Source organism: Mercenaria mercenaria, chromosome 6 (assembly GCF_021730395.1).
Source record: "Mercenaria mercenaria strain notata chromosome 6, MADL_Memer_1, whole genome shotgun sequence".
NCBI classification, from domain to species: domain Eukaryota; kingdom Metazoa; phylum Mollusca; class Bivalvia; order Venerida; family Veneridae; genus Mercenaria; species Mercenaria mercenaria.
Window position 1 is genome coordinate 3,367,726 of NC_069366.1, and position 18,005 is coordinate 3,385,730.

At 34.3% G+C, this 18,005-nt stretch overlaps 1 protein-coding gene across 1 annotated transcript in view; it reads left to right on the forward strand.

Moving 5' to 3' along the window:
- LOC123549850 (carbohydrate sulfotransferase 14-like) overlaps positions 1-14,948 on the forward strand; it is a 39,960-nt gene extending 25,012 nt beyond the window's left edge. The window contains exon 3 of the mRNA XM_045338290.2: positions 13,685-14,948. Within this exon, the coding sequence (XP_045194225.2) occupies positions 13,685-14,809 (1,125 nt within the window). The 3' untranslated portion in view covers positions 14,810-14,948. The remainder of the gene's footprint in view (positions 1-13,684) is intronic.
- Positions 14,949-18,005: the final 3,057 nt, after the last annotated feature.

Sequence of the window (18,005 nt, forward strand, 5' to 3'; positions counted from 1 at the left end):
GAGCGTTAATTTTATGTTTTGTTATTGCGTCAGTGTATCCCTAATTACATAGGTTATTAACTACAGGTAAGTATAACGAATTTCGATGGCTGTCTTTGTCAAGAGAATATATTATTTGTAAATATGGGTCAATAATGTTCCAACTACATGGATTTGTACAATAAAGTAGTGGAAGAATGTCAGTATTTGATGAAGGACTGGCCTAAGAATACAGTTCATTTGATGTGTTTTCGTCTTGTTCTCAGAACAAAAATTCACAACCTAGTGAAGTGTTTGAAGTTCTTCACTTCCTTTATGTATAAAAGAACCTGCATACACATACAAATCATCTATTTCTTTGAAAAATGTTTTATAACACTGTACCAATGTTTTGGTACAATTTTAACTTATCCTGAAGTAATTTCACTCTTCAATAAGGAAGAAAAGTAGTGCAAAAACTTCGATTTGTGTTTTACACTTTTTCTGACAGTTTTGGAACACGCTTCGATAGTTTACGGAACTCCCACAGTATGCAGCTAAGTGTAACTAATGGAACATATGGAAACTGTAGTTAAGATTCCACTTTTTCTATTTTAATCTGAAGTATTGATAAGAGCTAAATAGACTCTCTAACACATTAAGAACACTTCATTTTGATCATTGATTAAAATGCAAATGATTCTGCAGTATAGAGTCATAAATTGTATACAACATGTATATAAATAAATAGAACTTCAATTTTGAATAAATAAATAAATAAAATGTGGTAACGGCTTTAAATCCAGACATTACAATGTTGCTTTATTGCTTTGAACAAAATGCAAAACATTCTAAACTTAAAAAGATAAAGTGAGCGGTTTGCGTAACGCTACTAAACAATATGCTTGAAACATTCTTAAGTTAGCACTTGCAACTTGATAAATAATGTTAGAAAACTTTACGCAAAATTTCTCTTTCAAAAACAAATAAAATACTTTTTTAAAATTTGGTATGAGCATAGTCTTACATAATGCATAAAATATCTATATTTTTGACTATTTTTGTAATGTTTCGTATGTTATTAGCAAATTAATGATTATAATATAATTGCTAAAATAATCTGAGATTCTTTTGTGGTTTTTTCCCAATTCTTGTTGATAAACTACGGCGGCACTACTTTTCTAAGACAAAAACATGATATTGGGTTACATGCTGTAATTGATATATATTTCAAACTCTTAAGTGTACAGGTAAAATCTATTTGACGTAAGGATAGTGTATAATGTACAGTTGTCCGCATCAAAATGCATGCCTACAGCAATAACTGGAATTAGTATTATTCAACTTTACAATATTTTACACGGTATTAGATCAATTGCGCACATCATATGAAACAGATTGAGCTATTATAAAACATAACTGAGCCAATATTAGAACAACAGGGCCAATATGGAATTCGAGCGTTTGATTAGTTCAAAAGAGAAAGCCAATACTGTGAAGTCACTTCCGTTAGATTTTTTAAATGACGCCATTTTGTTTTACATCAAAGTTATACATCAAAATATTTTTCACATTTTTGACCAAAATATTATCTAATAACCAAGTATGACTGAGCGAACGTACGATACACGTCTTTATAGATTACAACGATACTTTTGCTTATTCGATGTTGTAAACAAACAAGTGTTTTCTGTCAGAAATTCGGACAATTTTCAAGAAAAATAATGAGAAAATATGCGAAATTCGGATTAATTAAAAGGGTGAGACTTGTCTTTAACAGACGTTTTTTAGTATGGACTACTTGGGCAAATACAACAACCATTGGATAAATAACAAGGCCTATATGAAATTGCTTAATTAATAAGATTATGTTACTGAAAACGCCTGTGTTATGCACGCTTTAGCAAGGCTATAGCTCTAAATCAACTACCAACTTTTAACCTCGCTCGTTTGAGTTTTCCTTCTATTTATATGTGACCGCATCACACAGATATTCTGAACATGAAGAATGGTCCCATATTTATGTTTTATAATCTTATTATTGTGCGAGTGTGTGAAAAACTGAGGACTACTGTTTTAAACAACAAACACAAGCTGCAACGGTTTGTAGAATATTTATAAATTTTATATTCACATTGTATAGGAAAAAGACTTTAAAAATCTTTTTGAACAACATTGCAAAGAGCTTAGTATTTGGCATAGAACATTGTATAGTGGACTTCTACTGTTCAAATTTTGGCCGGTCTATGCAAAATTAATAATTATTGTTGATTATTTTTTCAGGTGTGTTGGTTGAAATGTCACTCAATAAGCACAGGCTAATAGTCATTTCAAGACTTTGATTACTTTCAGTATTTATTTTCAGAATCGTTTTGTGTATTGTGTATTTAAATATATGTTTAGATATGCTCGCGATACAGAAATAAACTGAGCACAATTTCTACTGTTACTTCACATTTATTGTATATATTTCAAAACATTTTCGAGATATCTTTGAAAAATATTTAATATTTTCCCTACTGTTTAAATTATTCCAAACTCCTCCAAACGTGACCGAGTGATGCGAGATAATAGCAGAATTAGGACCTTTAAAGTTGAGCCATCTTTGAAGTAGGAAATAAGTAAACAAAATTATACAAAGGAGAATGTTCAATTTTGGCCCAACTAGTCTAATTTGAAAGTATCAAAATGGAGTAAAGAACAAGTTTTCTTTCACAAAGAAGAACTATTTTATCAAACTGCTTAAACTATTTTACAAAGTACATGAAGATATTTTTAATATGAAAGGTATGTAAAACCTTCAAGTTTTGAATAAATATAATATTTTCAGTATATGACGACCAAAAAAAAGAAAATGACTATAAATTCTGTGAAAAAAGCCAGCCCTTATAGTGAAATTATTTTTTCGGTCCTTGGTGTGCTCACTTCTCAACCCTATGTGACCTAAAAATTACAAAAAAAATGTGTTTTGTTTTATTAAATCAGTTATTTAGGAAATATTCAATGGCATTTTTTTATCAAAATAATAAATTTGTTTCTGCAAAATTTATTTAACCTAACCACTATACAAGGCACATGTGAACTAAGCAGATCGTTTAAGTGTAATTTTTCAGTAGGTGAAATTGTTAATGCATTACTCACCAAAGGTAACTTTCAGCAGTTAAAAGCATTTATATAAAATGTAATTTGTCATTTAATATCAAGTTTACAAAGGACTTATAGCATATACTTTTAAGCAGAATTTACATTACATCAACTGACATTTCAAATTTATATCATTTGTTTTGATTGTTTTAGTTGTAAGGGTTTAGCGTCTTTTTTCAGTCTTATTTCGAATACTACATATTGATTTTTGCAATTTGAAATGTGTACATTTAAAAATGCTCACGAAAATAAGTTACAGTAAATTTATAGTGGTTGATACGTTTTTCAATTATATTATTAGTTTCTATTTGTTTCTAATGAAGCTGCTATTAGATAAAAAATGAACACTTGATTTTCTTATTGGTTGTATACCAAGTCCCAGGTGCACGATCAAGCACGGACGTTCCAGCAACACTCTAAAGATATCATATGAGATTGCCATTGATGTGTTTATCTTATATTTTCGTCATGTTTTTACAGAAGAATGATTGGGCACAACCTTCAATTCGAGCGGTAGTATAAACTTACCGCAGATGAATAGGTACAGTTTAACTAACATCTGAAAAAAAGTGTGGATTAGTCATCTTAATCTGACTTTTTGTGACAAGAAATTTTGTTACTTCAGGGGTGGTAAAAAGCTTGTATTTTCGTTCTTGAGAAGAACACTATGGCTTTGATCATTATAGCGTTGAGGAATTTAACAAACTAGCTCAGCTCAGTCCAACTTTCCAAGATCTTGGAATGCCCCGTTCTCGCAACTAATTTATTAACACTAAGCAATCGGAATGGGTTCGTAAAATATTCGTACAGCATCATCTGCCGTTTAAACTCACACATTTCATGATCGTACTGCTGATTTATGTGACATCTAGTTGGTAAATAAGGTAAAGCTTATGTTTCAATAGCGCAATTCATTTATTTTAACTTTCTCGCCTATCTAATTGTGATGCTTTCCAGGAGTTTGATTTCAAACTTCTATGGACTTAAAGTAAAATGTGTGCTTGAAGACTGGTGAGTTACCCTCAAAAGCAGTGAGTTTGCTCTTTTGGTTGTTTTAAAGGGTGTCTGTGTTCTCATTTATTTTTGACTGACATACATCAATATTATAAGTATTTTCCCTTTTAAAATGTTAAGCTTGGCAGTGAATACTCCAGGACTTTGTACCGCAAAAGGTCTATATAATAATTACATCCTGCCTACTGGCTTACACAGCGATAACATAATTAATAGAGATCCAGTCTTTGAGTACTGAGTACATTCATTTCTTTTATTGCAGTATAACTAACGAAATTCCATGGTTATGATTATCAGTCCGTCATTAATGCTCATCCGACAGTGCAGTTTTTGTGTCCCGTTGCGAACACAAAAATGAGCTTGTCTGACTCTTAATAGACCAGTTGGGAGATACCCAAGATGGTCATTGCATAATTGTTTGTTGGGTTTCTTCCATAGGCAGGTTTTTTTTTTTTTTTTTTTTTTTTTTTTTTTGAGGTTTTAATTGATTCGTTTTGGTAATTTGATTGGATTGCATAATCAGTTTGGTCTCGTCACTCACGAACACTGCAATCTCTCCAGAAGAGAGTATAGCTACTTTTGAACATTGTAACTTGCCATTCCTCTACCGTCTAGGGTCTACAGTAGCGATGTATTAGCGATGTATTTGCAACTTGAAGCCGCATTACGCTATCGATACAACATAATTATGCTCGTCGTCCGGGTCTGTTTGCTTTGGGGATTTATAAGTGGATCTTCATTTTCATTGTTCAACGTTTGGGGAAATAATTATTAGGAAATAGACACAATTACATGAACGTTACCAGCCGTGATAAGATAGGATGTGTGAATTTAATGTAAAAAGGATTTCTTTGCTGCAATATCAGCATCCTCGTTTCCATGAATACCACATGACTAGGAAACCAAAAAATATAATAAACTTTTTAAAAGATAGTTCATGAAACCTGAGAAGAATAAATGGAGTTTCCATATTTCGGTTATGAATTGACTGTAAAACAGAAAGCGAGTCGGAAAAGATAATAAATTTTTCTTCACTATTTTTTCATATAAAATTTAGAGCTAAATCAAAAGCTTTGGCCTCGGCTGAAAATATTGTTGCATTATTTGGCAAACGTAATTTTGTAAAAAATACTTCATATGTTAAATTTAGGGATGGACCTTGTCGGAAGTGTCATATCTTCATAACCTTATGTCCAGTTTTAATAAATGATACCTTGTCGCAAAGGCTAAGTTAGTAGCTACAGAGAGCAGGCAAGCTGGGTTCGAACCCAGTCGACTAGAGGTCAAGGACATAGGTTAAAATTTCACAAAAATGGACCTTTAAAAGCAGTTAAACCACGGGACGTTGGTTCATCGCCTTGAACGTCACTTTGGTGTTAAAGGCAAACCACTCGCATGGATGATGTCATACCTTAGTGACCACTACCAGACCGTATGCATAGATGTCGAGCTATCACAACCAGTGCTAATGAAATACAGTGTACCCCAAGGGTCTGTCCTGGGGCCAAAGAACTACACAATGTACACAAAACCAGTCGGAGCTATCTGCAGAAAGCACGGACTGAACAATCATTTCTATGCGGACGATTCGCAGTTATATCAATCCTTCAAACCAATAAACAAAATGTCTATTGAAGAGACCATTCATCGCGTTGAAAGTTGTTTAAAGGATATAGTAAGTTGGATGAATACTAACATGTTGAAACTCAATGCTGAAAAAAAAACAGAATTAATCATATTTTAATCTGAACACAAGACACAATCTGTTTCAAACATATCTGTGAAAGTGGACGGCTCTGAAATCAAACAATCAGGCAGTGTCAGGAACCTTGGTGCTTTCCTGGATTCGAGCATGAGAATGGAGCAACATGTGAATAGTGTGTGTAGAAATTCATATGCACAGTTGCGGCAAATTAGTCACATCAGACAATATATAACCGCAAACGCAACCAAATCACTAATCAACTCTCTTGTTACATCCCATATAATCCATTTGGATTATTGCAACTCTCTTCTATATGGAATTCCAAAACAGTCAATGAACAAACTGCAATATGTCCAAAACACGGCAGCTAGAATCGTAACCAGAACATCCAGATACGACCATATAACGCCTGCTCTGCGTGAACTCTATTGGCTTCCTGTGCAATGTAGGGTGGAATACAAAATTATAACACATACATATAAGGCACTCAAAGATCAATCACCAGCTTATGTAGCGAACATGCTAGAATCATATACACCATCCAGAAATCTGAGATCGCAGAATAATGCATTAAAACTAGTGGTGCCCAAATGTCGAACAATACGTTTTTGTGACAGGAGCTTTCAGACAGCTGATGCGAGGTTATGGAATGTCCTCCCAACTGGCATAAGAGAGTGCAAGACCGTGCAAAAAAGCGCTAAAGACGCATTATTTTATACATTTCTTTGGCAACTAACGTCTCACAGATTACCTGATTTATAATGTAGGTACTTTGTCACCAATTAATTACTTTAATTAGGAACTCCAGTGTGACAGAATAATGTTGGCGGTGTTTTTTTTTTCTGTGGAATGTATCACGGATGTTCTCCGGGCCGTTTAGGTGGGGATTTACCCAATCATCCGGGGCGGTTTGCATGCCATGATGCATTTCGCAGACATCATATCGCTTAATTCTGTATGTTCAAAATGTAAGATATCCTCTGTTCTATTCTGCTCTGACCTGTGTCTTTGATAGGTCAGTTAATGTTTTATGATATTGTATTTTTGTTTCATGTTTTGATCTGCCTACCTTCCAATATAAAATGTTTGGTATCTTATTACCGTAATGTAATTTTAATTTCTTCTATAATAGTTCAAATGCCATTTTTATTGAACGTTATGTAAATGTTTTTATGTAAAGCACTTTTGAACGTATTTTTATATGAAAAGGGTGCTATATAAATGTGGTATATAATAATAATAATAATAAGGCAGTCATGTGACACCATTTGAGCAATTCTCACGGCTCTCCAGTTCGGGTCAGCTTAGTCTGGGTCAGCACCCTATCACATAAAACTAGTTTGGTCGCATTCTGAGACCTTTCCTAAGCCGTGATGATATTAAATGGACTTTTAAATAGTTTGAATGTAAAACATTCTACAAACATATCCATATGTGGTATAGGTAGGTACCCGGGATGTAGAGACTCGAGCAAAAATCAAAGTCTAACTTAGTGTCAATATCAACCGAAATTCTTTACTTTTATGACCTCTCCTGACATTAGTAGCCAACTCAGCTACTCGAGCATCGTGTTACTTTGTAGCCAGGACCCCTACCTAGTCGACGATGCATAATACTGGTACATATTTTGGCTAAACGGAATTCAACCGGGTTCAAAGTCGTTCATGGTAAAATGTCGTATTTTCTATGTTGGAAGCATAACTTGTAGCCATATATGACATGCTCTGACATGCTCTGACGTCTAAGGTCATCCAAGGTACTAAAACATGGTCGCAATCGATAGCCAGGACTTAAACTATACAACCATGTAAGAGATATGTATATTTCTTTGGCATAAACGTACGAATCCGGTCGAAAGGCATGGTCATATACGAAGCTAGAAGACACAACACGGTATCCTTATTCGACTCTACATACCTACACGGCCATATATGGCACATGTATATATCATGGTCACAGGATTCGAAACGGGTTTAAAGCCGTTCAGACACAATAATTTACATATTTTCTAAATTTGAACACTTGTCGGTGACTTAAAATGGTCTTCCTTGACCCTTATGGGTACGTCAGATACTCAAACTTGGTCTCTTTCGATAGCCAGGACTCATGCCTATATGACCATGTATAATATATGTGTATTTCTTTGGTATAGAAGGTCGAACCCAGTCGATAACTTTTTAGACATGGTCAAATACAAATTCAGAATACCAAATAGTGTCCTTATACGATCCGTGTCGACCCCTAGGGCTATCCAGTGTACTCGAACTTGATGTTATTCGATAGCCAGAAGCCATCACTTCACAACAATGTATGATACGGGTATATGTGTTGTTGATACAGGGTCAAACTTTATTGAAATTCTTTCCGATTAGGTCAAATTGGGCAGACTTTCTAAGTTTGAACACTACCTTGTGACCTTGTACGACCTGCCCTGACCCCATGGATTATCCTATGTAACCGAACAGGCTATCAATCTTTAGCTAAGACACATACCTACAAGACCATGTATCAAATGTGTATATATCATGGTCATAGGGGCTCGAGCTGGGTCTTAACCCTTTCAGACAGTCAAAATTATCACATTTTGCAAGTTTGAACACTTCGGCGCTGTGTTTATTCACGAGGTGGAAATAGAAGTTGCACCGGAGTGGGAGAAGTTAATTATTATACTGCGTCTCTGACGTAATAATGAGGACTGGTTCTCGACTTCGTTTTATAACGTCAAAATTATTATGAGAACCGTCTTATTTTGTTGCAGTTATTATTATGAGGACAAGTATGTTTGATAAGCAACATTATATTGTGCGAATGATGTTCGTTTTTTATCAGAAACATAGATAAGATCATATCTATATCTCTGGGGGTTTTTTTTAAAGTCTGTTGATGTATCTAAATAGAAACAATGTTTTGTTAACAACAAAAAATTATCAAGAAATTAAATTTTACAATTGTAAAACAATCAACTCAATTTAAATTAAAATATTTGCATTTGAAGTTTCATGATTAATTTATAACATTTTAATATTCCATTAAAGATACCAACTAGTGTCATTATTACAATGATATAATGCTAATGTAAATTCAAATAGGGATAATGCACTTAAAAAAACCAAAATGGGAAATGAATTGGCATACTGAAATATCAACTATTGAAATGTGTGAAATGGCGGATATCCCCTTCCATAGACCTGATGCCCCTGAGATAAACCCGTCTATGTGTAAAATAGGTTCGTTGGCTTGTAAAAACTAGAGGTAGTAAAGACTTAGGGAAACAACTGAAACACAGATATTTGTATTGAACCTCGTTGACGGTTTTATTTCCAAAATTGACAAGGTCCCGGCAACTCTTGCACCTGAATTAGTCCCAAATCGCATTTAACTTTGTCTTGGAAAAAAAATCAAGATATTTTATCAGACCGGATATTTGTTTCTGTGCTAGCTTTTCTAAGTTTAATTAAATCACGCGCATACCATGACTTTAGATTTTTAACCTTCAGCCCCAAACTTATGTCAATATGCACCTGTGAAGTTTCCACTTTTTTTCTATTTTGAATGTATTAGCAGCTCCAGCAGAATTGCTAAGAACTTTGTCATTTGCCACTGACAGATAGCCGTGGAAACCAGCAAATCTTGAGTTTTTGTAAAGCCCCCCCACCTTTACCTTTAAAACATGTTAATCTGAAGCAGGAGATAATCTATACATTTAATTTGAAATTACCACATACCGATTTTAGGCCCAGTATAAAAAGTACATTTTATCTAAATGGCAATCGTTATGGAACAGTGCTTCATTCAATAAATTTCATGATATCAAACCTACTCTAGGGGAATGGCACCAAGGGAACAGATCTGTTCGCAGGGAGGAAGTTGTTCTTTCTCGCTGTCGAATAGGACATAGCCGTTTGACTCATTCTTATCTTTTGAATTAAGAAGATCAACCCGAATGTGTACCATGTCAAACACCGCTAACTACTAAACATATTCTAATCAACTCTGTGGACTTTGCTACACAGCGCGGTACATATTATGACGTTCAATCTTTGAAAGAGTTATTTGAAAACGTTTCAGTCGGAAATATTTTATCGTTTTAAAAGCAGATAGGAATACACCAAAAAATTTAACATTTCATATTTTTGTTTACATCTTGCAATATTATTATGTTTGCAGCGGATATTTTAACACACATGTATATACATTTTTACATAACTGTTTTAAGATATGCTTTACATTTTTACGTGTATATTTTTAGATATGTTTTACATTACTCATAGTGTTCTTTACATTTTTACATGGATGTTTTTGGGTATACTTTACATTTTACATCAATGTTTCTGCTTTACAGTTGGCTTTTACAATTCAGGGGTGTAAAATTCTTTTTCACACCACTCGCCCTGCAGGACTAGTAGCTAGTAAAATCTACTCGCCCTTAGTGGACAGTCACTCGCCCTAATAATTGACATTTTTAATACTGTCACGTTTTATGGAAGGAGTATTATGTACAACACAAGCAAATTTCAAACATAACCACATAGCTCGTACACAACGTTTCCTTTTTGATTATTCATTTTTGTTACGCTTAAATTTCCTTTTCACACCAGACATTTCCTTTCACTAATTTTGTCAACTCCACCATCAAGTTGCTCTCCATAACTGCATCGATAGTAAAAATAATCACAGTCTAACCCCTACCGTAGTTTCCCAAAGTGTCAGGAAAGTATTAAACATTAGTTATTTTCATTTTCTCAAAACTTATTTCCCAAAAAATAATTATTTTGAAAAGTGCCCTAAAAATATGGACACAATAATCATCATCCACCTACCCGTCTTGAAAGCGAAAAAAAAGTTGACGATCATCGGTAATTATTCTGTTGATAAACTAAGTAATTGGCCTGTTTTCATCATCAATTAACATCCTCTCAAAGAGCTAAAAGAAGTGTGTCGGTATCATGACCTCTGAAGTGGAGATCAAAGCGGTATTGTTGCACGAGATTGTCATGGCATTACGTCATATTACAGTTTGCCCTCAAGGAATTTACATTATCGTTTGAGAAGAATATTTTATAAAAAAATACATGTACAAAGATTCATTTAAAACTTATTAAAAACCGCAACAACATCATTTTGTTTTATTTTAAAACCACATTTCTATTTACGTCTACGAGGTCACGTACCCTATTCCGCCGCACAAATAGAAACCTTTTTACCAAAAAAAAAAAAATCGTTTTACTCAATGTATTTAAATTACTGCCGCTTTTTCATTATTTAAGATTTTTTAATTCTGTTTTTTGTTCTTTCTTGTCAGAAGTCCGAATTTTATGCCCATAGTATGTTTTACTTATTTTCTCTTAGAAAGAAATCAGTAATTAAGATCGCGCTGTTTGAAATTTAACAAATGATTATATGAAAATTCGACCGTTTTCATACAAATTTGCTTACGTTTCCGTCGATTTTTTTTAAAAATCTTAGTAGAATTCATATTGTATTACTTCTCAAGCGATGTTGAAAAACTGAAGCGATAATGTTAAAAAATGAATGCACTACGCGCGTTTTTTTGTGTACGTGTCGATAAACAAAAGTGACGGAGATGTAAATTTGATATTACGATAGGTTGCACGTGCTCTCGGAATGGAAAATTACCGGCATGACGTTTTGATATCTTTACGATTCGCGGGTAAATTCCAGTCAATCAAAGTAGCAACTGAACTATCTCAAAATTTGTTGACGTTCAAGATGTAATTTCTGAATTTCATTAAAGCTACGACGTAAAAACCACTCGCCCGATCGGTCGAGTATACAGCGAGATCCACTCGTCCTATCCAGACTTTAACTCGCCAATGCGAGCGGGCGAGTGGAATTTTACACCCCTGCAGTCAATATGACTTCTTCTCGGCGATATATGACCATTTTGTGTCGATTTGCCGTAAAACCCAACACAATCACTCACTCACAACCTTCAGATATTATATTCTTTATAAAAAAGTTAGTTTCTATTTATAGTTATTAATGCAAAACAAATATATTATATAAGCATGTTTTCCTTATTTTACGGCTAAAATATTACAAGCCAAAAATGGCAAAGCTCAGCAAATTTTCCCGGCGGCGTATCCGTCAGTGAAAAGTGATAGTTCCAATTTTTTTTTTTTTTTTTTTTTGTTAAAAGAAATTTAAATTCGATATCTTGTTCCTAACGCTTTTTATAATAAAATGAAATTGATAAAATTTTCGAAAAAAATGCGAAAAAAAAAATACCGTTAAACGGTCTCTATTGCAAGTCTACAGATCGTATAGACCAACCAAACTTACTAAAATCTATTTCTTTCCATAGGAATATTAGATATTTACCAGACTGTGTTACTTTAGTTGTGATACTTTAATTGTTAAAATATTACTTTTTAAGTAAATAAGATGTTTCTCTTTTTATGTTTGGACCTGGCATGGATGTTCGAGCCCGGGTGACCCTTAAGATCGGGTTTCAACCTTGTTCTATACATTTATGAAATGGTTATTGGAAAATTCTACAAATGCACGCAACTTTATTAAGATATTTTGAGTAAATCTGTTGTAATATTTGATTAAAAATGACTTTTTTACAAATTGATCTCAGGCACGGGACCCGAACTCCTCTAGAGACCCAACCAATGCGGTTCTGAATGTCTTTTATTGTATGTTTTAATGATATCAAGCTAAAAATTGTCAACCCTTACGAGAAAGATACAGGTTTTGACACTGTCCGACACCTGGGACCTTAAGGTGAGAGGAAAAATGTTCGAATCTGACCTTAATCTTTTGCATATCGACTGCGTCACCCCTGTTGGTTTTGCCTAAGTGTGTTAATGATTAAGCCCTTTAGCAAAAATCTTATTTGGTAGTCCAAGAGCTCAAAAATGAGACGCTAAAAAGTGAAAATCTAAAAATGTGCATTATTCTGGGAACTTGGAATTTTCGGATATTTTGCGGGTTTTTTTTCAGGTCAGGGCTAGGGGTCGAGTTAAGACCAAGCGTTTTGTAGATCTACTTGGGGCCAACAACCAAACTCTGTCGGAATATCCCGACCGGGTACACTTTCCAAGTTGATAAAAAATACACATCATCTTTGACCTGTTTAAGATGTGACACCGGTACGGAGAGCGCTTCTTAGATTTTACTGTTTTACCAGTTATTCCCTTTTACTAGAAGGGCCCATTTTAGAGCAAAGAAACGAATTTTGCTTGACAGCTTGAAATGACTCAAATGTCATTCATATGACCAAATCAAAACAAAATTGAAAATAGGAATGAGGTTGTATCAATGCCATTTTAAGAATACTTAAAATGACAAAGCAGCAAAATAAATTCTTAACAATGATAAAAATAATTGCATATAAAGTCCTTGAAATTAATTTTGACTCAATGGTTTTCATATTGATGGCATAGTTAGCAAATTGAATACTTGATTATTATTAGAATATCTGCATATGCATTCTTATGACTGATTTATAAGAATCATTTTAATTTTCATTGGTTACAACATTTAAAGTAGTGATAAAATTAAAATATCACAATTTACATATAAATAGGAATAATGCACTTTTAAATAGCAACATGGGAAATAAATTGGCATATTGTTATATCAGCTAATATAATGTGTGAAATGTTAGACATCCTCTCCTTACAGGGCGTGTCTGTAGAACTTCAGACCGTATTTCAGAATTGTTCAGTAAAGTTTTAATATTTAAAGTGTATTCAGCTAGATAGTTAGTTCTAACTCGACTAGTTGTTATATGATACCGCATTTCCAGGTATTGCAGACCATATCCTTACAACCTGCCATTTAGTATGACATTGAGAGAAATAGTATTTTGTGTTGATTTATTTCCATTTTCAGAACGAAATGTCATCTAAAAGTAATTCGAACGATGCAGTTGAGACAAACGCCAGACGAATGAAATCTCTTGAAAAAGCATGCAGAAATTTAGGGTATACAGACGATAATTATACAATAGCTATTCGTGCACATATGTCTCCAGATTACAAATGTCTTTATTGTCGTGTAAACAAGTGCGCTTCTACCACGACTCTTGAAATAATGAGACAAATTTTTAACTGTGATACCGACTGTTTGGTCAAAATGGCATCTATAGTTAGGTCAAATGTGAATGCAAGTAAAATAATGAAAGATGCTTTTTCATTCATGGTGGTTCGTGAGCCGTACGGGCGGTTGTTTTCAACCTACTGTAATATATTTTATTTTCCTAAAGAAGATTGGATTTACAGGGGAACTAAGATTATAAAATTATCAAGGTCGAATATTTCGTCAGATAGTCTTAACTTTGGACACGACTTAACTTTTTCAGAGTTAATAAAGTATATTGTTGAATCATTTGAGAACGGTCTTCGTTTAGATGAACATGTCAGACCGATGCACCATAAATCATGCAATCCGTGTTTATTCCATTTTGATTACATCGCGCACTTAGAAACACTTAATAAAGACTTTGAATATATTTTAAAGACCATGTACAATAGAAAGATAATTCAAAACTACCCCGGAGACATTGTGTCATCTCTTAGAGAATGGACTCTTTACGGACCTGTTAAGCATTTATTTCGAACTATATTGCTTGTAAAAGGATCTAGTATTTCACAATACAGCATATTCCTTAGAGCATGGAGTTATTATCAAATAACAGGACAAATTTCAAAAACCATAGCTTTTCCGTATAGCAAGGACAATTTCAAATTAATTACGAAAGACGAATTTATTCGAGCATTAAAAACTGCTATTGAGTCGTCTAGAAGAGAAGGTAACGATCTAAACAAACAGAGACATGAGGCCATGCTTCAAGCATATTCTACAGTCTCTCCTGAATACATGGAAAGATTGCGAAAAGTAGTAGCAACTGACTGTTTTTTGTTCGGTTATCAAGAGAGACTAGATTTCATATTTAACAGAAGTAAATTGTCATCAAATAAAGACTTTAATACATTTAACTTTTTCAAAGGTCTTTAGATGATACAACAAACAATAGGGCTAAATATTGATTCCCTCCGACTTTGTGCAAGAGCAATAAAGCAATTACACGACACTGCATATTCATAAACCTTATATTTCAAGTATTTTTTTTCTATAAATGTCGCAGAACTGACCACACGTTTCTTGTTTATTCATTTATTTTGTTGGGTTTAACGTCGCACCGACACAATTTTAGGTCATATGGCGACTTTCCAGCTTTAATGGTGGAGGAAGACCCCAGGTGCCCCTCCGTGCACTATTTCATCACGAGCGGGCACCTGGGTAGAACCACCGACCTTCCGTAAGCCAGCTGGATGGCTTCCTCACGTGAAGAATTCTACGCCCCAAATGAGGTTTCGAACCCACATCGATGAGGGGCAAATGGTTTGAAGTCAACGACTCTAACCACTCGGCCACGGAGGCCCCCAAACGTTTCTTGATCAGAAAAAAATGACATTATAGTTTAACTGTAATACACTGTATACAGAGAACTTCTAATTATAGTTTACTAATGAGGTTATTGTTTCAGGTCATTTAATATTATGTTATAATATTCTAATTATAACTCACTAATTAGTTTATTGTTCCAGGTCAATTCAAGTCGTTGAATATACCCCAAAATTTACCAATATAAGTTGCATTTATTACATACATATTTGCCTGCAAAATCATAAAAATAATCACTTATTGTCCTATTGAGTTTAGGAATTGTGTTCACTTCAATCAGTGTTACGTTAGAGCCAAACTTATTTTCATTAAAACGGCATTAAAATGTTGACAAATTAACTGTCACCTGTACACAACGATAATTGGCTATCCTGGCGCTAGAATAATAAATAAGTCCGATTGAAAAATGTAGCCCGATGTGAACGGGTAGATTTATTTCTCATTAATTTCTTTGCAAATTCTAGCAAATTAAAAGTTCTGTTAAGGAATAGGCGTGGCTTAGATTTACAACATTTGATCTTAATTTGAGAATTGACCGAAAAGTCTGTAGTGGGAAAAACAGAATTTAAAAGTTCCTTGCAAACAGGCACAAACACTGGACATTTCTGAGATGCTCTTGCTCTATTCTTCCAGGAAAGATTGCTTCCCACCTACGAGGGCAATTCTAAAATTAATGCCAATAATGGAATGTGGTACACAATTTGTGTACTGTGTATAAACATAGTTCATTCTCTTGCCCTTGGCTCCAGAGCATTATCTGAGAAATTGTTGGGCCCAGCCGGCATCTTCTTCAGCCTTAAAAAGAGGAAACAATCCCAAGCCCTCAATAAATAATTTTTCATCCTTAAGAAACTTTTGAACGATGGTACTTTTGTGAGCCGTCGCTTTGCCATAGATAAACTTGAAACCACAATGGCCAGTCCTTGGACGACACAGTTATTGATTATCGTTTAACAGATCTTAGTACTTTGTCTCTGTGTTGTTTCCTTCAGTGTCAAAAAGATAGAATACCAAAACTTCTCTTTTTTTGCACCTACTAGTCTACGATTACCTTTTGGCATCAAATGTCTGATGTCAAAGCAACGCTGTGCCTCACAAAATGATGGCCGGTGGTCTAGTGGTAATACGCTTGACTGTCAATCCAGAGGTCCGGGGATTGAATCCTAGTCAAGGCACTGGAAATTTCTGAAATGCTCTTGGGTGTCTCTCATCTAACTTAGAAGCCCGTACTGGTTCTTCCCATGAAAGACGGCTTCGCGTGTATCGGTGCTATACACCGGGCCTGTTAAAGAACCAGTCTATTCGCAAAGAGCTAGGCTACGTAAGCCGGACAAATCTGTATCTAAAACTGGTTTCTCTCCATCTGTTCGGGGTGGGGGGGGGGCTTTATCTCACTCTGTCCACTTGGTCAGATCGTTCTGTGTGTACTGGTAGGGGATGATTTTCGCGCCCTGTGTGGCTGCGTTTGCTATATGTAAAGCGCCTATGAACGTGTTTATCATGATAAGGGCGCTATATAAATCTGGTATAATAATAATAATTATTATTATTATTATTATAATTATTATTATTATTATTATTATTGAGATGTGACATGTTACGATCATCTACATTTGAGAACGTTTTAAGCTTTCCTATAGCGCATCTGACCCTATTAGCCTTTTGATCCTTTGCAACCAAGTTGGCCTCTTTTTTAACACAAGTGCTTGGTGCGAATATCTGAGTTCTCCCCGTTTACATGCCAAGAAAACAAAACGCTATCTCCGACACCACTTTCCTGTTGTCTTCGTTTATCTGATGTCTTACAACAGCGATGTTTTTTGACGTCACTGCTGCTTTTGGATCTGTCAGGAAATTTGCTGTCTTGTAGGTCTGTCTGACTATACTTAAGTTTACGTTATCAACCTGTAAACAGATTTTTCTGATAGAGCCATATGAAGTATACAGTATACTTGGTACCTGCCTTGCAGGTATTTGTGAAGAACAACTTCCCTTAATTTAAGCTCTGGTTTGTTTTTTTCTCGCTCTTCATAGATAAATGTAGTTTGTTTGAACAGGTCCAGTAAATACTTATCTCCCATATTTACTGGCTATAATGTGGCGGTCGGTGGTCATTTTCCATTACATTCAGATAATTCTAGAAGAACTATAAAAACACTGCACTTTACAACAATAATTTAAAAATACAGATTTCACCAATTAAATCACACATTCTTAGAAGATACAACATATTAACAGGTGCTACTGAACACATGAAATTTCTTTCAGTCTCTAAATGCCATTCTAATGGGTGCATATGCTGTTTTCATTTTAATTGTAATTCGACAATACGCTGTACTGTTAATAATAGAAATTTCAATATAAATATCATTCAGACATTTCTTGAAATTCCTCTGATGAAATCTATGTTCTTACATAAAATGCCAATAATTGTAGTATACAATATGTTTGGCAAACGAAACGAACTCTTAAAACCAGATTTTGGAACACTGTTATAAAATACGTAATAATAATAAATTTCGAAATTTCTTGTACATGCATTTTCGTAAAACTGAACATACGGTTAAAGACTTTCGGTTCAGGCTGTTGATCAATTAAAATATGAAGTTAACATGACTTCTGGTTTCAAAGCTAAACTTATACATGTCTCTGTACTTAAATGCTACGAACACCCATTTCATTAGTTTTAAATGATAACATTTATCATAGAGAAATATATCAAAAGAATCCACCAGAACTGATATAA